The sequence below is a fragment of the Silurus meridionalis genome, chromosome 4 (genome assembly GCF_014805685.1).
Source record: "Silurus meridionalis isolate SWU-2019-XX chromosome 4, ASM1480568v1, whole genome shotgun sequence".
Lineage (NCBI taxonomy): Eukaryota > Metazoa > Chordata > Actinopteri > Siluriformes > Siluridae > Silurus > Silurus meridionalis.
This window is the reverse complement of record NC_060887.1, coordinates 39,473,284-39,497,090: the sequence shown is the minus strand read 5'-3', so window position 1 is coordinate 39,497,090 and position 23,807 is coordinate 39,473,284. Positions and strand designations below refer to the sequence as shown.

The following is a 23,807-nucleotide window of genomic DNA, read 5'->3' as shown; positions in this document are numbered from 1 at the left end:
ATGGGGTCCAGTGCGGGTGGGAGCTGGGTCTTTATGTGCCTCTTGACAAGCCTCTCGAAGCACTTCATCATGATGGGTGTGAGTGCAATGGGACGATAGTCATTTAGCCAGGACACAGAAGACTAGTTGTTCTGCACATTCCCTGAGCACTCTGCTAGGAATGTTGTCAGGTCCAGCAGACTTCCGTGGGTTAACTCTGCATAGAGTTTTCCTCACTTCAGCTGTGGTTAGACAGAGCACCTGGTCACTGGGAGGAGGGATTGTCTTCCTCGCCACCACGTTGTTCTGCACTTGAACCGGGCGTAGAAGTCGTTCAGCGCATCTGGAAGGGAGGCGTCACGGTCACAAGCAGGTGACGTGGTCTTGTAATTTGTGATCGCCTGGATGCCCTGCCACATGCGCCGGGTGTCTCCGCTGTCCTGGAAGTGGCTATGGATTCTCTTGGCGTGTGCGCCGCCTCTCTGATAGCACGGGACAGTTTGGCCCTTGCTGTTTTAAGGCCGTCTTGTCCCCTGCTCTGAAGGCAGAGTCTCTTGTTTTAGCAGCGCACGAACCTTGGCGGTCATCCATGGCTTCTGGTTGGAGCGTGTAGTGATGGTCTTGGAGGTAGTCACGTCATCAATGCACTTGCCAATGTAACTGGTCACTGTTGACGTGTACTCCTCCAAGTTGATGAAATCGCCATTGGTTGCAGCTTCCCTGAACATGTCCCAGTCAGTGCATTCAAAACAGTCCTGGAGAGAAGACATGGATCCTGCTGGCCAGGTTCTCACTTGTTTTTGAGCTGGTCTTGAACGCCTGCTGAGTGGTCTGTATGCTGGGATCAACATAACAGAGATGTGGTCTGAGTACCCGAGGTGGGGGCGGGGCTTCGCCCGGTATGTGCCCCGGATGTTTGTGTAAACAACATCCAGCGTGTTTTCTCCTCTGGTTGCAAAGTCCACATTCTGATAGAATTTGGGAAGCACAGTCCTGAGATTTGCATGATTAAAATCTCCGGCGACTATAAGCAGTCCGTTAGGGTGTGTGTTCTGAAGTTCGCTAATGGTCCCGTAGAGCACGCTGAGTGCTTCCTTAGCATTAGCGCTAGGTGGTATGTATACTCCGAGCACAATAGCTGTGGTGAATTCCCGGGGTAAATAAAAAGGTCTACATCTCACAACAATAAACTCCGGCAGCGATGAGCAGTAGGTAGAAACAAGCACAGAGTTCTTACACCATTCCGTGTTGATGTAAACACACAGACCGCCGCCGCGAGTCTTACCGCACAGAGCTGCATTTCTGTCGGCACGAAACGCGGCTAGCCTGTCCAGCTGGATGGCGGCGTTCGGAACTCTGTCGCTCAGCCACGTCTCAGTAAACACAAAAATGCAGCAGTGTCTGTACTCACGCCGAGTAGCTTGTTGGAGTCTGATGTAGTCTAATTTATTGTCCAGGGAGCAGACATTTGCCAGCAGTAGTGATGGTAGAGCGGGCCGGCTAGGGTTAGCTTTTAGCCTAGCATTAGCACCCGCTCGCTTTCCGCGTTTCTGCTTCCTTGCGCAACGCTTCCAATTCCCCCTCCTCCGTCCGTCCTCCGCAGGCGATGCCGAGGTCTGGAGGCCTGGTTCTCGGAGCACGCCGAGGTCGCGTAGCTTCTGCCGCAGGTCATCATTAATGGTGTTGTTTGGGTTGTTTCTGAGTTCTTTCAATGTTTTGCGGTTGTACACAGGGACACCGGTTGCTCCGATGTCCATGTGTTGTGGAGGGCGGGCTACAGAATAACGTTAGCACCATTTTGGGTCCGGAGCGGCCGCTGCGACCTACTGCCGCGCCGCCATTTTTTTACCATTTATAAATGGTGCAGCCCAGTTGCTGCAGCATGTCACAGCCTGTTCATTGTAAACTTTTTCTGTTTTTTAACATTTCTTCTATAGAAGAACCAGGTTTTGTTACTTTCAAAGGGAACAGATGGAGAATATAAACTGCATAAAATATAGAAATCTTGTACAGCGAGAATGACTGAAGAAACCAAATAAACCCAATTTAACAATTCTCCTTTGACTGTAGCCATAACTGCACTGCCCGTTAGCATAAGCATCAATATTAATTTTATCAAATCACCCTGTACATTTTTGTGTTTTATTCAGTGCATTATGATTTTCCTGGGAATTTAAAATGGAGGCAAATTGTGTGTTTTTGTGTAAATTGTACAGGAAAGAAAATGCAAAAGTATAAACTGTTCATGAAAAAGCTGAAATAATGTTTTGAACTGTTTTGAATAACGATGGGTTACTTAACATAATCCCAGGCTCTTTGATAACAGAGTGAGGTGCTTCACTAAGGGAATTGCTTTGGGCGTGACCAACTATGAAAGCTCCTATGACACCACGTCTGTCTTGACAGACAGGTCGACCCGAGACCAGGCTCCGCCCCACCTTTACTACTCAGGTTGAGATTTCTTCCCGTTCCTGTGCAAGGAGGGATGTATTGGTAAATCACCTCACTCTGTTATCAAAGAACCTGGGATTACGTTAACCCTCTGGAGTCTGAGGGTGTTTTTGGCCCCTTGAGAGATTTTGACATGCTCTTACATTTGGTTCTTTTTAGTTGCTTTTAAAATATTACTCACAAAAGACTTATTACACTGTATTCAGCACAAAATGGGCTACCATAATATGTAAACAACTTACATGTGTGTGTTTGTAATAATGTTTCAGCGTGGTTTATGAAAATGCAAAAAAAAAAACCTCACTGAAATAAGGCCACAAAACCAATAGTAAACATGTTTTCACAAGACTTTTTGAGAACAGAGCTTCCAATGTAGTTTTTTTTTTTAATCATGTGAAAATCATCCTGCCTGCTCATTTACCTTAAACAATACATTGATTTAAAATTTAAAAGACACGTTATACTTTGAAAGGCCATGAGTGAAGAGGCGTCAACATGCTGTGACTGACAGCTTTGTAGACAATGGGTCGCATAATGAGCTGTGGATTACTTAATGAGCTGTTAATCACTGAGCCAGGATCTGAGTGAGAAGTACAGTACTACAAGTAAGAAAGTGTTTCCTTTGTGGTTTATTTAAAATACACATTAGCAAGGACAGCATTAGAAAGGGAATTGTGTAACAATAAAACAATACAGTACACTATGTATAAAAAACAAAGAGTCCAACAATAACAATAAAACAATACATTACAATACTATGCAAAATCCCTGTGCCACTCTTGAAAGCAGTTCCTGTTTAACTAAAGACACAGGTGAATGGCGCTTGCCAGGCATTTTTTCATGGTGTTTTGTGGTGTTTACCATGCAATGTTTTGCAACGTACATAGCTCTTGCGGCCAGCAGTGGCAACATTTCTGACATCAGAGGACAGTTCAGCTCCTGGAACTGGTACATGATCAGAGTTGGTCCGTTTTGGCACTACTTTCTGTGTGATGCTACAAAGCTTGGCAATAAGTTTTTCCATAAATTCTTTATGGTTCACGTCACCATAGAGTTCTTTATGCACAATAAAACTGTTGGTGGCAGCGATGTCCAAGAAGTGTAGAAAAATCTTTCGGTACCACTTTATAGTCTTTTGCTATGCTGTGTAGTATTGTAACAGTTGATCAGTTGAACTCCCGTTCCCCGGGGAGAGCGCTCATTTGGAAATGGTTCTTTTCCCGGTGTGTGTGAGACGCAGTGCTTCGTATTTTTTCTAAGGGGGTCAGGGGCAAGCCCCGAGGAGTTGGTTCCCCCTGTGGAAACTTTCTGTCAGTCTGGAGGGCTGCCAGGAGTCTCTCGGGGGTCGTGCGTACTGTGGAGAAGGGCTGCGCGATTCAGTTCGCGTCTTCTCCTCCCCGGTTCAACGGGGTGTGTCCCACCCTGGTGGGACCCGTGCAGGCTCTGGTCCTGGGACAGGAGGTGCATGCTCTCCTGTGCAAAGGGCCATTGAGGTGGTTCCCTCCTCCTTGTTCAGAGAGTCAGGCTGCTACAGCCTGTGCTTCATTGTTCCCGAAGAAGGATGGCGGGTTGCATCCCATTCTGGATCTCCACTCCTTGAACCACTCACTTTTGAGGCTCGGGTTCAGGTTTCTCGTTTAGAGAGGTCATGTCTCAGGTCGAATCCGAGGACTGATTTGTCATACGTTAGATCTGGAGGTCGCATCCTCCCACGCAGCTGTCCTTCACCACACACGGAAGGTTCCTGAGGTTGCTTTCGGGGCGAAGCTTACCAATATCGGTCATTCCGTTCGGTCTAGTGCTTTCACCCTGTACCTTTACAGAGTGCGTGAACGCGGCACTGACCCCGCTGCGGCTTTAGGGCATCCGCATTTTGTATTATATCGACGATTGGTTGATGTTGGCTCGTTAGAGCACCAGGCAGTTCGGCATTGAGATGCTGTTCTCGCCTGCATGAAGGTACTGGGGTTCAGACTGAAACACCGGGTGGAGTGTACTTTCTCCAGCGCGGAGAACCACTTTCTCGGCGTGGTGTGGGACTTGGCCAGGTTGCGGGCACGGTTGTCTCCCGCCCGGTTTGTAGTCATCCTCACCGCAGTCAGGAGGGTAGGAGCAGGCCAGCCAGTCACTGTGAGGCAGTTCCAGAGGCTGCTGGGTCTCATGGAGGCAGCGTCCAGTGTATTTCCACTCAGCCTTCTCCGCATGAGGCCCCTCCAGTGGTGGCTCCGGGGCAGGAGGGTTCTCCCCCAAAGGGAGTCTGTATCGTACCATCAAGGTCTCGCGGTGTGCTCTTTGAGCCTTGGTTGCATGGAAGGACCCTACGTTCTGTCCCGAGGCCCCGTTTTAGGGACTCCTTGTCGTTGCGTAACGCTAACGACGGATGCTTCCCTCATGGGGTGGGGAGCGGTCATGAGTGGCCCAGGGTCTGTAGAGTGGCCCACGTCTCTCGTGGCACATAGATTGCTGGGAGATGCTGGCAGTGTTGTTGTGGTTACAACACTTCCTCCCAGTCCTTAGAGACCGCCATGTGTTGGTCCGCACAGACAATACTGTGGTGGTCTCATACATCAATCACCAGGTGGGCCTCCAGTCTCGCCCCTTGCAAATGACTTGCACGGGAGGTCCCCTTGTGGTCCCAGGACGAACTCCTCTTATTTTGAGCCTTTTACATCCCTGGACGGTTGGATGTCTGAGCAGATGCCCTGTCGAGACAGTGGCTGCCATGGGACGGTCTTGTTCGAGGCTACTCCTGTACGCCTTTTCCCCGATCGCGCTGCTCTTGGGAGTTCTGGAAAGAGTTTGCCGGGAGAGAGTCGGTCTCCTCCTGGTAGCACCTCGATGGCGGGCGGAACCCTGGTTCACCCCCACCTGGAGTTGTGGAAGCTGTGGCCCCTGAGGGTACACAGTTCGTAGCAGCTATTCTCTCTACCGAGGTAGTAGAGGCCCTTCTTCACTCCAGAGCTCCCTCCACGAGGAGGTCGTACGCTGCACGATGGTGACTGTTCACGTCACGGTGTGAGCACCTTGCCTTGGACCCGGTTAACTGCCCGGTCGGTTCAGGTCTGGAGTTTATACGGGTACAGTTTGCCACAGGGTTAACCCTTTCGACCATGAGGGTTTCCGTGTTCGCTGGGTAGGCACCCATTGGTGACCCGGAGGCTGAGGCCCCGGATGCAACTCAGAGTGCCTGTCTGAGACTTGGCAGTTGCCTCGTCCCGCCTGGAGTTTGCCCCCTGTCATGGACAGAGTGTTTCTTTACACAAGGCTGGGTGATCCGACACGATGTGTCGTGTTACAGGCATTCTGCCCTCCTCTGTTTATAGCCCCTGACCAGGGGTGACGAGGCCCGGCTGTGTCCAGTGCGAGCACTGGGTGCTTATCTCCACAGGAGTCCTTGGAGGCGGTCGGTGCAGCTGTTCGTCTGGTGTGGCCTTAATATGGCGGGTCTTCTGGCCGATGGGATGGCATCCTTTCAGCTGCGAATCCTGGTCCATACTCCGATCGGGGTCGGGGCTCGCTCCACCGGAGTGTGGCGGCCTCCGGTGTCACTCTGGGACATCTGTGATGCTGCGGGTTGGTCCACCCCGCTGATCTTTGTCAGGTTCTATGGCCTTGACCTCAGAGCCACCCCGGGCTTCTCTGTCCTACGTGGTGGTGCCGAGGCCCTCACTCTCTCGGCAGGGTCTGGTCAGAGTGGCGTGATTGGACACTCGTTCCCATAGCATTTCGACGCAGCTTGAGTTCCTGAAGTGGAACGTCTCTAGTTTACGAACGTAACCCTAGTTCCCCGAGGGAATGAGACGCTGCGTCTCCGTGCCACACTCCTTGCATCCCTGCAGCGCTTTCCTTCTCTCTTTGCAGAAGCTAATGTAGCTACCACCGCACAGCCATCTTGTAGCTTCCTGGTTTACGCGATGTCGCCTGTCTATGACGTCAGGGCTTGCCTATTGGCTAGATTTCACATGTGGTTCAGAGCGTGGACAACGCAGGGGCGTTCCCATAGCATTTCGATGCAGTGTCTCGTTCCCTCTGGGAACTAGGGTTACGTTCGTAACCTAGAGACGTTCTCTCTGCACGTCCAATATGCACCAAACTGCATGGATAGCAAGTTTTTTTAGAGCTTTGGACTTGTGTAAAAATTGTCCATGTACACATGGTACCCAGATCCTAAAACTTTACCATCCAAAAGAGATGTCACAGCATCATATGATAGTCCATGGCATGTGGGAAAGTTGTTCTTTTCTGTGTATACAGAAAAGTCAATGGCGTATCCATTTGAGGAATCGGCAAGAACAAACAACTTGAACTCCCACTTAGTTGGCTTGGCTTTCATGTACTGTGTCATCCCAGTGTTAGCTTTGCATGCTACCGTCCTCTCATCCATGGCTAAATGTCTTCTAGGATGATAAATTGTTTTGCATGTCTTACGGATTGTTTTGAGTGTTTTACGGAGTGTTTTGTTTTAAATGTGCCCCTCTTTCTGTCATTTTCTTTGTCTGCATCTGGGTGACTCATGTGTACATTCCACGAAATTGTCCTGTATCTGTCCCTTGACATAATTGTTGCTGGAAAGGGAACTGTGAAAATACTGCTCTGTCACCAGTAGTCTATGATGGAGGGCAACTTTACCATTGCCATGTAAAATAAGAGCCCAATGTAGCGATACATCTCCCTCACGGTCACATCTCTCCATTTGTATTTGTGTCCCTTGGCTATTGACTTGGCAGCTTGAGCATTTGTGTTGTGGCACAGAGTTGACAACACTCTCCGGGAAAAACATTTTAAATAGACTAAATGGAGAATGAGAGTCAGAAGACCTCAGTTGAGGTCCAGGTTCACGTGCAGGCAGGAATCGCAGAGTCTGTGGAACTGTGTCATTATCTGTCTGATCCTTCCATGACATGGTGGACTGTCAGTGTGCTGCCTTTGCCCTTTTTGGAGCAGGTGCTTGATCACATCTGTTTATGAAACACACAAACACAGACACATGAACATCACTAATTGTGTCATTGGTAAAGTTGTTTGCATATGTCATACAATGCAATAATGATTCAAACTAAATATAATTTAAGAAAATATAAAATATGTACTTACTCAGGATGATTCTTGGTCAAACTCAAAATGGAGCGACACCTGCGTGGCCTGGTGTGAGTTTCCAGTGAAGGCAGGGGTGATGCAGCCACATTCTTAAAAATAACCAAACAATATATTTTACGATGATGAATACACTTGAACAATATATATTTGTTATCATGCTTTGTACATAGCATATACACCTCAGCATTTCAGAACATCTCTGCTAGCGAACACTACATAACAGCATTTCAGGATGATCAGTGACACCAACCAAAACTGAACTGAGGCTAAAATATAACTTTATATAACGTCAACAATATTTAGAGCATACAATTACAAAAAGTTAATGTTACAAATGAGCAGATATTGGCGAATTTTTGTTGTAACATTAAAAGGCAATGCTGACAAAAGCTAGGCAGAGATGTTTACAAACAATATTAGTTTTATATGATCAGAATGTAAGACTAAATAACTTACTCATCATAGCAACTTGAATCGTCGGAATTGCAATCTTTTTTGGATAAAAGGTAAATTCCTCATTACTGTCCAAAACCATCTAAAGAGCTTCCTTACTGGTGTAGCGTGTCATCTTTCGAACGCAGCTGAATGTGTAATCATCTCAGTGGAATTGCATTGTTTTATGCCACTGTCCTGGGGGCGTGTGACTCAACGTGTAAGCTATTTTACCAGAGAATAGTGGGGGGCATGTCCAGTCGCAGCTCATTATCAGATAATCTTCTTTGTCTGCATCTGGGTGACTCATGTGTACATTCCACGAAATTGTCCTGTATCTGTCCCTTGACATAATTGTTGCTGGAAAGGGAACTGTGAAAATACTGCTCTGTCACCAGTAGTCTATGATGGAGGGCAACTTTACCATTGCCATGTAAAATAAGAGCCCAATGTAGCGATACATCTCACTCACGGTTACATCTCTCCATTTGTATTTGTGTCCCTTGGCTATTGACTTGGCAGCTTGAGCATTTGTGTTGTGGCACAGAGTTGACAACACTCTCCGGGAAAAACATTTTAAATAGACTAAATGGAGAATGAGAGTCAGAAGACCTCAGTTGAGGTCCAGGTTCACGTGCAGGCAGGAATCGCAGAGTCTGTGGAACTGTGTCATTATCTGTCTGATCCTTCCATGACATGGTGGACTGTCAGTGTGCTGCCTTTGCCCTTTTTGGAGCAGGTGCTTGATCACATCTGTTTATGAAACACACACACACACACACACACACACACACACACACACACACACACACACACACACACAGACACATGAACATCACTAATTGTGTCATTGGTAAAGTTGTTTGCATATGTCATACAATGCAATAATGATTCAAACTAAATATAATTTAAGAAAATATAAAATATGTACTTACTCAGGATGATTCTTGGTCAAACTCAAAATGGAGCGACACCTGCGTGGCCTGGTGTGAGTTTTCAGTGAAGGCAGGGGTGATGCAGCCACATTCTTAAAAATAACCAAACAATATATTTTAGGATGATGAATACACTTGAACAATATATATTTGTTAGCATGCTTTGTACATAGCATATACACCTCAGCATTTCAGAACATCTCTGCTAGCGAACACTACATAACAGCATTTCAGGATGATCAGTGACACCAACCAAAACTGATCTGAGGCTAAAATATAACTTTATATAACGTCAACAATATTTAGAGCATACAATTACAAAAAGTTAATGTTACAAATGAGCAGATATTGGCGAATTTTTGTTGTAACATTAAAAGGCAATGCTGACAAAAGCTAGGCAGAGATGTTTACAAACAATATTAGTTTTATATGATCAGAATGTAAGACTAAATAACTTACTCATCATAGCAACTTGAATCGTCGGAATTGCAATCTTTTTTGGATAAAAAGGTAAATTCCTCATTACTGTCCAAAACCATCTAAAGAGCTTCCTTACTGGTGTAGCGTGTCATCTTTCGAACGCAGCTGAATGTGTAATCATCTCAGTGGAATTGCATTGTTTTATGCCACTGTCCTGGGGGGCGTGTGACTCAACGTGTAAGCTATTTTACCAGAGAATAGTGGGGGGGCATGTCCAGTCGCAGCTCATTATCAGATAATCTTCTCCATTCAAAGCTCTGCCCATTAGGGGCGCTCCCTAGCCCTCTAAAAAGGCGTCCAGCGTCATAGTAACTCTCGAAGACACCACCCCCAAAGGAAACCCTGACTGAAGAGTCATAGGGCTTTCCCGTTGGCGGAGCAGTTTTGATTTACATATACGTTATTTTGACCGGTAGACTGAGATGTCGCTGGGGACACAACCCCGCTGAAAATCCCTCATTATAAGAAGTCCCAGATGTACTACAAAAATTAACGAGGCCATTAAACCTAGCAATCATAAGCACACCATGAATGGGACCACTGTCCCCGTCTGAAAACGGGAGAGACACTGTATGAGAGATGCAATTCTCCTCTTTGTCAGCATGACTCGATAGGAGAGGGAATCTAAACTGAGCCCCAGATATTCTGTGCACTGCGCAGGTTTAAGCTGATTTTGTCCTTGTTTATTTTAAATACCAAGTTGTAGAGATGCATGACCACACTCTCCATATCTCTGTTCGCTCACTCTCTCAATGGGGAGCATATCAGATAATCGTCTTTGTCAGACAATATTCGTATCCCGTTGTTCCTCAATGGTAAACGAGCCGCTTCCACACATTGGCTAAAAGTTCTCGGATCTAGAGACAGTCCGAATGGAATGGTTTGAAACTCGTAGGCAGGGCCCCTGTGTGCAAATTTTAGCTATTTTTTGTGAGACAGGTAAATGTCTATGTGGAAATACGCATCTGAAGAGATGGAGCACATCTCGGACCAAGAGATGTGCTCCCTCTCTTTGGGATCACAAAGTACTGTGATAAAAAGCCCTGACCGCCTTCCTCCTCTGGCGCAACTGTGATCTCTCGCTTGCTTAAAAGAGAGTCGATCTCAGGCGTGGTGTAGTGTCCGTAGTTGGTCACGTCAAAGCGATTCCCATAGTGAAACACTGAGCGAAGTAAGAAAAAAACCTTTTATTATGATGTCCAGTTTTTCTTGAATATTGTAAACATCACTGTAAATATATCTGTGACCAAATCAGTGTCTTCTTCTCTGACAGCCATTGTAAAATTAAGAGCTATTAAATCGACACAAATTTTTTGAGCTTTTGCAATTTGCTATAGATGCGGTTGCGGAGCTCTGACCAGTGAGCTCTCTGACCATCCAATCAAACAACACAAAACTGCTGTTTGTATGCCTTTTTGAAGGTTTTGGAGGTGCCAAATCACAATCTGATTGGTTAAAGCAACAGCTTCAAACTATGTGGATTGCACTAAGGATGCCTGGAGTGATCACGGTCAAGGCAAGGCAAGATGTTACCATTGACCCCAGCAATGTGTGATGGCTGAAACCTGATTGGATAGAAACTCAAACCTAAACAGACACTACTAAAAGCAACACACCTGAGAGAAACACTATAAAATGAAAAGAGAATAGACTATTGGCAATAATTTAATACATTTCCATGGACAAAAATATATTAAAATATTAATCAGTAATTCTGATAGAGTTTAGGCCAGTGGAGAAAGTCTTGCTGGCCCGGACAGAACACCACTGTGTAAAAATATAGATTTTAACATCTTTTTCACACCTTGAACAGTGGGTTGGCATAATGGATACTAGACAACTATTAGATATAGACCATTTTCACTCAGCATTTGTTTTAGGATATATAACATCACATTTTCCATTTATGAGAATGATTAATCTAAATAAGGCGATAACATCTGTGAATTACCCACATCCTGCATTAGGAGTAAAGAAGTGAACACAACTAATCACTAATCAATCAAAACTGTTTATGACATTACACAATATAACATTCACAATGTGATCCATAGGAAATCACTAGGCTTTTTTAAAAGATCGCTCATCAGAAAGTTTCACAAAACACTGTGTCCATTACCCATGTGTTTTTTCATTCCTACAGATCAGTCTTCATTGAAACCGCTGTCTGTTTTTGAGTGAAGGCTTTATCCCCTGTGCTACATGTCTGCTTCAACTAGAACCTCACATCCCAAATTTTCGACAGTGCGCTCTTCCATTGGTGACACGGTTGTTCTAGAATGTAAAATCTCTCTTGAAATCAGTAAAGTTACCAGAGAGATTAAGTGGTTTAAGGGAACAGAATGTGTTCACCAGGAGGCTTTGGGAGATTTGTGTTGGGGACATGTATCTCTGACACTAAGAGATGTTAAAGTCAAGGATTCAGGACAGTACAGGTGTGAAGCTCATGGAGAAAGAAAAGAAGAAATTGGTGTTGTTTATCTTCATGTTGCAGGTAAGTGTTTAGATAGATAGATAGATAGATAGATAGATAGATAGATAGATAGATAGATAGATAGATAGATAGATAGATAGATAGATAGATAGATAGATATTTGTGGAAAGCATTTTGTTCAGTAACAGCTGTTTCCGCTGTGTTCCTTCTCAGGGTTTAAACTGGTCCCCAGCTCACAACCTTTTGGCTTCTCCCATTTTTTTCCTGGTGATGATGCCACGCTTCCCTGCCATCTGTCTCCAAAAAGGAGTGCTGTTGCCATGGAGATCAGGTGGTTTAAGGGGGCAGACTGCATTTGTGTGTATCAGAATGGGCAGATGAGAGAGGGGAAAGACTACGAGGGCAGAGTGAGTCTCTTCACCCACGAGTTGAAGGAAGGAAACTTGTCTCTGATGCTGAGGAATGTTCAGGAGTTGGATAATGGAGAGTATAAGTGTAAAGTCACTCATGGAAAGGACAAGGTGAAAAGTGATCAAAACTCACTATGTGTGAAAGGTAGTTTTTCAAAATCAAATTCAAATTTTATTTGCCACATACATATTCATACAGAGTATGACAAACAAAACAAAGATTCAAGACAAACAATTATTCAATAATAACATCTGTTTATTGATTATCTTTAAAGACTTATTCAATAAATAACCAATAAAACTGCAATATAAATTATGTCTTATTTTTAAATCTAAGTGAGTTTGGCATTGCAGTGATGTACATTATTATTACAATGTTAAAATTACAGACTGTATATTTAGGAGTGAGGACTAGATTAATGTACTCTTGTGAGTACAAACATTACAAACGACTTCTGGTGATAAAGTGGGATTCAGTTTGTAATCTGTGTTAAACTGAAACATTATTTTTTAACTCCATTATTACATTTTATAAATGTTTTTGTTTCTTGCCTGTTTTCTTGAGATGTTAAAACACCAATGGCAACTTGTTGGGTCTGGTCAAAGTTGTGCTTTTATAGAGCTTATTGATTTGAGGTTAGTTGTGGAGTTTGCAATGGGGTTTGCTATAGGGATTTTTTTTAGGAATTAATATAGACATTTTGGAAGGATGTGCAGATCAAATAAAATGAAATAAAATGAGCACTCCAGCTTTATGGTGGTGCTGGAGTGCTACAAAAAACAGACAAAGATCTTTTCTTTACAGATTCATAAATCTTAATTTTAAAGAAATTTAAATAAATCCACCCTACTTTGATTTTTTTTTTTGCTAAATTGCTATATATGTAAATCCACCTGTAAATTAGTACTCCTTTCAAGCAATCAAATAAAACTTTAAAATGTACCTGTAATATGAATTACATGTATTGAAATTAAACAGAACACTTCCAATATTAGTAATGATACGGAAATTGAATGTAATAATTGACTGAACAACTGTAACATTTATTTGTTTCGTCTTCTTCCTTCTTCTTAGAATTGCAACTGACCCCTGAACCATACTTTTACCTTATAAAGAGCATTTCTGAAGCATCTGTTGCCCAACCAGTCACTGTCCATGCCTACGCTGATGATGAAGTCACTCTGCCCTGTTACCTCTCTCCTCCAATTAGTGCTGTTCCCATGGAGATCAGGTGGTTTAAAGGGACAGACTGTATTTGTGTGTATCAGAATGGGCAGGTGAATGAGGGGAAGGGCTTTCAGGGCAAAGTGTGTCTTTTTATCCACAAGCTGGAGGAAGGAAATGTGTCTCTGATGCTGAGAAATGTTCAGGAGTCAGATGATGGAGAGTACAAGTGTGAGGTGACTTGTCAAAAATGCAAGATGGAAAGCAATGGAGTTTCCCTACATGTGTCAGGTAATAATTGATGAACAAACATAAATGTGATGATGTATGTACTGTGTTTATTCCATACAGCTAAAAGTATCATTATCAGAGCCAAAACTTTTGCCTTTTTAGATCACACTTTACCCTGTGTTTCTCTTCTCAGAGTTTAAACTGGTCTCCAGCTCCAGTGATCTTGACATGCCTGATAAATTTTATGGTGATGATGTCACTCTCTCCTGCCACCTCTCTCCTCAAATGAGTGCTGTTGCCATGGAAATCAGATGGTTTAAAGAGACAGAATGTATTTGTGTGTGTCAGAATGGGCAGGTAAATGAGGGGAAGGGCTACGAGGGCAGAGTGAGTCTCTATACCAAAGAGCTGGAAGATGGAAATGTGTCTCTGTTGCTGAGGAATGGTCAAGAGTCAGATGATGGAAAATACACATGTGAAGTCACCAAGAGAAAAGACAAGGTGGAAACTAAACATTACTGGCTGCGTTTGAACGGTAATTTTATAAGACAAACAAATATTCAATGCTAGATTCTCTGAAGCCCTCTGCTGGTGAAGAAGTGCAATGTCCTAAATTGGTGTTACTGTCAGACTTCAGAATCAGAAAAGGTTTTATTGACAGGTACAGCAAAGGGTTCAGCAAAGAGCACTTTACAGTACTAGGACTTTGTCTTTGTGTCAGGTGAAAATATATACAGATACGTGTTTGAGTTTAGTGTATTTGACTCAGCTCATAATTAGAGATTAGTTACAACAATACCATTTCAGCTTTCTAATTTTACATTTACATTTGTGGCATTTAGCAGACGCCCTTATCCAGAGCGACGTGCAAAAGTGCTTTAAATCTCTAGTAATCAATAAATCTACACTGGTACACCAGATTACAAACTTAATATAAATATAACTTTTGAATTCTACAAACGTGGAAAGTGCTAATTTAAGTGTAATTTAATCTAGGATTCACCCAGGTGTTAACTGATATAGTTCTGTGTTTTTTCTTTTTTCTTATTCTTAGAATTGAAACTGACCCCTAGCCCATTCCATTTTCATACACAGAGAATGAAGTCTTACACCATTTGTGCCTGTGCTGGTGTTCAAGTCACTCTGCCTTGTCATCTGTCTTCTATAACTAGCGCTTCTGCCATGGAGATCAGGTGGTTTAAAGGGACAGACTGTATTTGTGTGTATCAAAATGGGCAAGTGAATGAGGGTAAGGGCTACGAGGGCAGAGTGGGTCTTTTTAACCTCAAGCTGGAGAAAGGAAACGTATCTCTGATGCTGAGGAATGTGCAGAAGTCAGATAATGGAGAGTACAAGTGTAAGGTGACTCGTCGAGAACACAATATGGAAAACACCGTTAACCTACATGTGTCAGGTAATAATTGATGAGCAAACATGCATGTGATGAGGCATGTACTGTGTATAATCTATGCAGTCAAAAATATGTGCACACCTGACAATCAAACTCATAAGTGGTTCATCCTCAAACATTTACCACAAGGTTAATTTGAAGCATTACAATTTTTATTCACAGTCAGAGGTTTAAACCTGTTCCAGCATGACAATGCCCTGATTTACAAAGCAAGCTCTATTAAGATATAATGTGTTGTTGTGAAATTTGAAGTGGAAGAACTTGAGTGTTCTGCAACTCCACTGAACATCTTTGGGATTATCTGGAACTGGAGTCTCCCAAACATCCCCAAATCAGTGTCTGATCCCATGAATTCTCTTAAAGTGGAATAAAATCAAAACCCACAGCCACTTTACAAAAACTAGTGTAAAGCCTTCTCAGAAAGTGGAGCCCATATAGTATGTATGTTTGAAACAATAAGTATAACAGAAGTATTTTTGGGTGTGATGATCAGGAGTGCACAAACATTTCTCCAACCCAACAAATGTCCTCTGTTGAAAATTAACAAAAAAGAGTAATTAAATGACACAACACACTCTCATTAATCAAAGCCTTTAAAGTAACAGGGGAATTTATTTAAAAGAGGGCAGTTGGTATTTTACTCAGCAACACAGTCAGCCACGAGAATCTCTTGTCCCTCCTCAGGAGTCTTAGTATTCATGGCACATAAAGGAAATGGTTTGCTTCCTTTGTGGGGTGGGGGTTAATCTTATCAGGTGACTTGGAGCGATCTGCTCCATGCAGACTTTAGACTGGTGTCCCAAAGAGCTCAGTACTTGGTTCTGTCCTTTGCTTTATCTTTGCTTTTTAGGACCATATTACATAGGTTTACTTACTTACTGTGGATGGCAGTTTATCAGTTAAAACTGAAATGTTGTTCATCCCAGGTGATTCCTAAACATATCAAGATCTTGTGACCCTCCCTGGTCAACTCTCTGAACGCAGCTCCTGGGGAGCTTTGGACAATCAACACTTTCTTTCCTCTTAAATTTTTTTAAACATTATTTTTTTGTTTGTTCAGCCCATTTTAATTTCAATGCTGAACTACTGTTGTATTGGCGAAGGTTCTGCCTCTGAAGAACATGACTGCTTTACTTCCTAAGATCTCCAACACCAACCCATAACTACATTTCCTCCTTTGGCCTCCTGTAGCTGCTGCATTAGATTTAACACACTAGCCAAAAAAGGAAGCAATGCCTCCTTCCTCACAGCACTTATCTCACACTGCACTGCACCACACTCTGTCTATTCATCTACTACTGTTAAACAGAGTGGTTATATGGATGTTTTTAACTCTGTGAATTATTAAACTAGTATTTGGATGTATTTTTTGATAGCGAATGTAACTGATCAATAATCTGTGGTAACTATGGTATCCCCTAATGGGAGCAGAACCCGAAAGAAGAAGAACTATGGTAACTGTAGTTGATGTAACTGCAGCCTGTCTATGTTTTATATATATATATATCTGTTTTTCCTTCCAGAATTTAAGCTGGTCCACAGTCCTGAAGATGTTGGAAAATCCTCTGGATCAGAGTATGGATTTGACATGTTTATATCTGATGGTCATGATGAAGTCACTCTGCCCTGTTACATCTCTCCTAAACAGAGTGCTGTTGCTATGGAGATCAGGTGGTTTAAAGAGACAGACTGTATTTGCGTGTATCAGAATGGGCAGGTGAAAAAGGAGCAGGGCTACGTGGGCAGAGTGATTATTTTCACTCATAAGCTGGAGGAAGGAAATGTTTCTCTGATGCATGTGGAGATGAGAAGGTGGAAACTTCAGTTTACCTTTACAAAGGTAATCTTTACAAAGTTCTTATCAACGTATCAACAGTACAGAATGACATCAATACATTTATATAGAAAGTTTGACAGACCCCTATTTTAGTGCCGAATTTACTCCATGTTCCATGCTGCAGAAAAAAAACATCTAATCACATCTAATCATTTTATAACGATTGGCCAGGCAGAGGGACTGAGCTGGGAGGAATGTGCTGCAAGTTAGAGCAATAAAGGATGGAGATAGAAATGTGTTGACTAGTGAGGAGAGTGTGTTGAGAAGATGGAGGGAGTATTTTGAGCAGCTGATAAACGAGGAAAATGAGAGAGAGAGAATGTTGGGTGGTGTGGAGTTGGTGAAGAAGGATGTGGATAGGATTAGTAAGGAGAAGGTGAGAGCAGCGATTAAGAGGATGAAAAGTGGAAAGTTGGTTGGACCAGATGACATACCAGTGAAAGCATGAAGATGTTTAGGTGAGATGGCAGTAAAGTTTTTAACCAGATTGTTTAACAGGATTTCGGAAGGTGAGAAGAAGCCTGAGGAATGGAGAATAGATGAAGTTATGGGAAAGAGTAGTGAAAGCCAGGCTGAGAGAAGAGGTGATCATCTGTGAGCAACAGTATGGTTTTATGCGAGGAAGATGCTGACGCCTTATTTGCTTTGAGAATGTTGATGGAGAAGTATAGAGAAGGTCAGAAGAAGTTGCATTGTGTATTTGTGGATTTAGAGAAAGCGTATGAAAGGGTGGAGAGAGGAGTTGTGGTATTGTATTAGGAAGTCAGGTGTGTCAGGGAAGTATGTGACGGTGGTGCAGGACATGTATGAGGACAGTGTGACAGCAGTGAAGTGTGCAGTCGGATCGAGAGACTGGTTTAATGTGGAAGTTGGACTGCATCAAGGATCGGGTCTGAGCCATTTCCTGTTTGCAGTGGTGATGGACAGGTTGACGGACGAGGTCAGACAGGAGTCTCCCTGGACTATGATGTTTGCGGATGATAATATTGTGATTTGTGGTGAAAGTAGTAAACAGGTGGAGAAGAGCCTGGAAAGGTGGAGGTACATGCTGGAGAGAAGGGGAATGAAAGTCAGTAGGAGTAAGACAGAGTACATGTGTGTGAATGAGAGGGAGGGCAGTGGAGGGGTGCGGTTGCAGGGAGAAGAGGTGGAGAAGGTGGAGAGTTCAGGTACCTGGGATCAACAGTGCAAAGTAATGGAGAGTGAGTTAGAGAAGTGAAGAAAAGAGTGCAGGCAGGGTGGAGTGGGTGGAGAAGAGTGACAGCAGGAGTGATTTGTGATAGAAGAGTATCTGTGAGAGTGAAAGGAAAGTTTATAGGACTGTGGTGAGACCTGAGATGTTGTATGGATTAGAGACAGTGGCATTGAGTAAAAGACAGGAGGTGGAGCTGGAGGTAGCAGAGCTAAAGATGTTGAGATGTTCGTTGGGAGTGACGACAATGGACAAGATAAAAAATGAGTTTATTAGAGGGACAGCACATGTAGGATGTTTTGGAGACAAGGTGAGGGAGGTGAGATTGAGATGGTTTGGACATGTGCAGAGGAGGGACATGGGGTATATCAGTAGGAGAATGCTGAGGATGGAGACACCAGGAAGGAGGAAAAGAGGAAGACCAAGGAGGAGGTTTATGGATGTGGTGAGGGAAGACATGCAGGTAGTTGGTGTGAAAGAGGCAGATGTAGAGGGCAGGGGGTCTGGAGACGGATGATCCGCTGTGGCGCCCCCTAATGGGAGCAGCCGAAAGAGGAAGAATCCGAATTTTTGCCTGAATTCATTTTAAGCTGTTTATTGTTCTGTTCTTCTGGAAATTCAATTAGCAATTACACACATGCTAGCATTATTAATACAATCAGTTAAGTTCTTCGAGTCATTAAGACCAATTTTTATATGAATCATTCCACTTTTACACACTAACCTACACACAAGTTTAGTTCTGTGTATTTATTCCCATTTGTATTTATTTTGTTATTAATGTAAAACTCTCTCATCTTCTTCCTACTTTTACATAGTGATTTGGGAAAGTAAGTATGACATTATTATCTTTTATAAATTATTTAACTAAATCTTCACACAGGAATCACAAAATCAAGCACACACACACACACACACACACACACACACTCTATTTTATCTTGTACAAGAAGACTTCACAGTGTCATGATCGGCTGTATAACATTTTTAAATGTGTTTTATTCAATTAATTGTTTTAACCACATCGTTACTATGCTCTAAACTACACACACATTTAAATATTTAAGAAGTTTTTATATTATAATTCATTTTAATTTGTGATGAATTTAACCATCTTTATTCTCATTTGTCTTTTAAAACAGCGATGTCTAAATGTAAGTATTATTATTTTCAGAGCATCATACAATTGTTTTTTATAATTTTTTCTCTAACACACATAAACACACTTATTTTACCATTATAAGACTTTAGTGTTATGATCATGATACATTTTTTTATGTTTTCTTGATTAAATTATTTTAATCTGTCATTCCTACACAATCAATCATACGCACATTCTGATCAATTTATTATTATTTTTTATTCCGATTTGTTCTTAATGTAACTCTCTTTAATCTCATTTCTCTTTTCTAGCATTAATACCTAAAAGTAAGTATTACATTATTATTTTTGAATTGTAACCTTAATTTTCTCACATGAATTACAGTCATACAACACACACATACATACACATGCACACACACACACACACACACACACACACACACACAATGGTAAAATGTATAATAGGGTTTTATAGTGATACACTAACATCTTTCACATTCACAAAGTCAGAAACCCACAAATCAATTTCTTAAATTCCTAATGTCCTTCTGAATTTAGTCAAAGGAAGATCAAGTGATGATGAACACAATCCTGGTAAGTAGATCATGTATCTAATCAATCTCTTTTAAACATCTGTTGGGCAAAAAAGAAGAAAAAGACCACAAATGGCAGAGCCCTGACTGTGACCAAATCAATTCAAATCAAATCTAATTTTATTTGAATATAAAGGGAATGGAATGAGGATAAAAATAAAACTAAGAAAAAAAGAAGGTAGATAAATAAAAAGTATAAACTACGTAAAATATAGACGATATATTTGAAAATATGTGTACATACAAAGATGTTTATGGTAGATATTGACAGTAAAAATGTAAGTGATCTACATGATTGTCCTTAAAGTGTCCATGTGCAGTATGGTGTGGTATAAAGTGCACTGTGCTGTTCAGAGTTAAAGTAACAGTCCAGAGTTGAAGATGGTTTGAGAGATTCAGGGTGTTTTCTGGTTTAAACTCCAAATGGCCTGCGGAAAGAAGCTCCTCGTGATTCTCTCTGTTTGCTTTCAAGGAGAGGTAGTGTTTGAACATACATGCATTCATTTGTAAGCATTTTTGCCAACAGAAACAGGAGACTAATGCTGTAGATAGATGGATGGACAGAAAAAATAAATTATAACTGATATAACTGATAAACAATACAAATAAAGTATCAGGTTGCTGTCGGTTATAAAGTAATAAAGTGAAGATAAAATATATTAATTTATATTTTTATATAAAAAGTGGTTATATAATGTTTTGATCTTTGGTTAAGTAATTGAGAAAACTTAAAAAAAAAAAGGAAACGGTTCTAAAAAATATTGGAATAAAATGGTTTTTTTTTTTTTTATGTCCTTAATAAGCTAAGTATTATACTATCTTGCTTATGTAGTCCATGACCATCTTCTTGGCCTTGGCCACATTATGAAGTGGTGCAACATCTACCTCTAAAGGCCCATGCACTCCCCTTTGTCCAGCAATCTGAACTGTACTGTGTGGTCCACCATGTTAATGTCCTCCCCAGCTGCATCCCATGACTCTTCCCAGTCTGTGGTCTCAAAGCTAATCTAAAGTAGTTTCAGGACATTATGTCTGTATGTGAGTGTCAGTAAAAACCAGGTTATGGTCAGTCCTTCTGAATGTGGACAGAGCAGATGTCGAGTTTACTCTTCTACACAAAAGTAACACAAAAGTGATCATTATTCAATTCATATTCAATCAAATCAGTCTCACTTTTGAGCACATAATACACACTAAAAATACACAGTCTTCATGTATTCATTAATCCACTGGCTTTTATGTGATCAATTTTCTTTTACAAGGAAAACACGGAAGACGTTGGAGTTATCAGTTAGACTTACCAACCAGTAAGTAATCCATGTACTGTACTGTGTTGAAGGATGAAGTTCCACTGAAACAGTTTTACTAAAATCTCCTCTGTGTGTGTGTGTGTGTGTGTGTGTGTGTGTGTGTGTGTGTGTGTGTGTGTGTGTGTGTGTGCAGTGTGAAGACAAAGCTTGGGTGAAAAAGACCAAGACAGAGAAAAGAAGACAATTCCAGTAAAGGACATTAGAAAGCATTAACACAGCGAAAAGATTTCCAGTGATTTTTTTTTTACAATGCTGTTACCAGTCCTAGCTAATTTCAGCTAGCTAACTAGCCTATTTTAGTCTCTAGATTAAATCTATTACTGTCACTTTATCATTGCAACTGTACATAGCTACAGGTAAAGATTGATGTCAAATCATATAGTGGTCAAGATCCCGAAAATACATGGGTCATTATTATTATTATTATTTTTTTAGACTTTTCAGCTGGTTCTTACTCACTAACCATTTAGGCATGGACTGCACTGGACAAGCTGTGGTACCTGGGACCAAGATGTTAGCATGGGCCTCCATTGATCAAACTTGTTTGTCTTTAACCTTTTCTGAACCATTTTTCATTTGTGGCAGAGTGCAATATATCCTCATATCAATATATCCTGCTGAAAGAAACCAGAGCCATCAGGGAACACCTTTTCCATGAAAGGGTGTACATGATCTGCAACAATGCTTAGGTAGGTGATACAAGTCAAAGGAAAATACCCATTGATGGCTGGACCCAAGCTTTCCCAGCAGAATGCCCAAAGCATCACACTGGCTCTGCCGGCTTCTTTTATTCCCATAGTGCATCCTGGGGAACAATGTGGGATTGTTCCCCAGATAAGCGACGCACACTCGCCCAGCCGTCTGCATGATGTAAAAGAAAGCATGATTCATCAGACCTGGCCACTATCTTTTATTGTTTTGTGGTCCAGTTCTGATGCTCCTGTGCCCATTGTTGGCATTTTGGTGCTGGACAGGGGTCAACATGGACACCCTGACTGGTCTGTGGCTACGCAGCCCTATACACAACAATCTGAGATGTACTGTGTATTCTGAAACCTTTTTTTTAATCAAAACCTGCATTAACCTCTTTAGCAATTTGAGCTACAGTAGTTTTCCTGTAGTTTTGGACCACATGGGTCAGACTTTGCTTCCCACGTGCATCATTGAGCCTCAGCTGCCAATGACCCTGTCACCTGTTTACCACCGTTCCTTCCTTGGACTTCCTTTTGATAGATACTGACCACTGCTGACTGGGAACAGCCCACAAGAGCTGCAGTTTTGGAGATGCTCAGACCCAGTTTTCTGGATATCACAATTTGTCCCTTTTTAAACTTGCTTAAATTCTTACACTTGCCCATTTTTCATACTTTTAACACATCAACTTTGAGGACAAAATGCTCACTTGCTAACTAATATATCCCACCCACTAAGAGGTGCCATGCTGAGGAGATAATCAGTGTCATTCACTTCGCCTATCAGTGGTCATAATATTGTGCCTGATTAGTATTTTTTTTTTTTTAGTTTTCTCCTGATTAGTCAGCTCAGAAACATCTGCATTTAACCTGTTACTTGTAAAATTACAAATATAACTTCTTTAGGAGAAAGAAGAAAAAGTCTGAAAAGCAGCTGAGGTATTAATGTATTATGTTTAGTCATTATCGTCATTTACATTTTTAAATGTATGTTTAATTATTATTATGAATGTGTTCCAGCATGAAAGCTGTGCCTGATTCCTTTTACATGTGCTTCTGGTGCTATAACAAAGCTGTAGAAAAAAACACGGTTAATGATAGAGAGTGCTGTTGTAATGTATCTGTATTCTGAAGGTAAGACAGTGTCCTTCACTCCTGAATCTCAGGCCAGTATGAAATCCTGATCTGTCTCTCTGGTCGATAATTCTGTTCGAGTTTAGTTTTTGAGACAGATATTATTTAAAATCTGGTATGAAGGAGGGTAAAAATAAAACTGAACCTTAAAAATCCCATAAAGACTATTTCTGATCCCTACAAACAGAATACAATCTGTAATTAATTCACTAAGACTAATGAATAATCTACCCACTGTACACATTTTCTGCATGACTTCTATTTTTCTGTTCTATTGATTAGCATTGTTGCTAATGGTGTTTTTTGTTTCGCAAATTGTGTTTTAGCTAAATATAAAAATCTAGAAATAAAACAAATTTTTTATTAAAAGCATTTTCCATATGTAAAAATATTTACATTTACAGTAGAAACACATTTTAGTAGAACATGGTTATTAATACTACTGCTTTCTGGTGAATTTTATACGATTGATATGCATTGTATTTTGTTCTATAATAAAGAAATTAATGTAATAAAAATGTGTAAGATTGCATGCATCACAAATGTTTATTCCATATTAAACAACAAACACAGATATCTTTATTAAAATCAGGTCAAAGGGAAAAAACTGAATAGAGAAGAATAGAAGATGAGAAAGAAATGGTCATTAATATTTACTCTAAAATGAAATAATGAAGGTGAAAACAGAACAGGTATATTGAACTGTTAGAAATCCAGAGCCAAGGCCAGGGAACAAGTCAAGTTAACCAGTACACAGTGAAACAAAACACAACATAAATTAATATAAGATAAGACAAACCACAAACACTGCACTAAAATGAAATTATACAACATTTAATGCAAAAACACAATACAGGACGATGCCAGTAGATGTATTATTGGGAAATTATACACATACGTGCATATGAGACATAAAAAGA

At 41.5% G+C, this 23,807-nt stretch overlaps 1 protein-coding gene across 3 annotated transcripts in view; it reads left to right on the top strand.

The window, feature by feature from the left end:
- LOC124383991 (muscle M-line assembly protein unc-89-like) overlaps nucleotides 1-21,715 on the top strand; it is a 33,947-nt gene extending 12,232 nt beyond the window's left edge. For 2 of the 3 annotated variants that reach the window (XM_046846429.1, XM_046846428.1), the window contains exons 2-7: nucleotides 11,518-11,868; nucleotides 12,022-12,363; nucleotides 13,294-13,674; nucleotides 13,808-14,149; nucleotides 14,669-15,028; nucleotides 16,549-17,080. In XM_046846429.1, the coding sequence (XP_046702385.1) occupies nucleotides 11,577-11,868; nucleotides 12,022-12,363; nucleotides 13,294-13,674; nucleotides 13,808-14,149; nucleotides 14,669-15,028; nucleotides 16,549-16,955 (2,124 nt within the window). In that variant the 5' untranslated portion in view covers nucleotides 11,518-11,576 and the 3' untranslated portion in view covers nucleotides 16,956-17,080. Of the gene's footprint in view, nucleotides 1-11,517; nucleotides 11,869-12,021; nucleotides 12,364-13,293; nucleotides 13,675-13,807; nucleotides 14,150-14,668; nucleotides 15,029-16,548; nucleotides 17,081-18,872; nucleotides 18,885-19,196; nucleotides 19,209-19,467; nucleotides 19,483-19,716; nucleotides 19,753-21,013; nucleotides 21,059-21,194 lie in introns of those variants that run through there. The other variant, XM_046846430.1, reaches the window with a different exon arrangement.
- The last annotated feature ends 2,092 nt before the right edge of the window (nucleotides 21,716-23,807 follow it).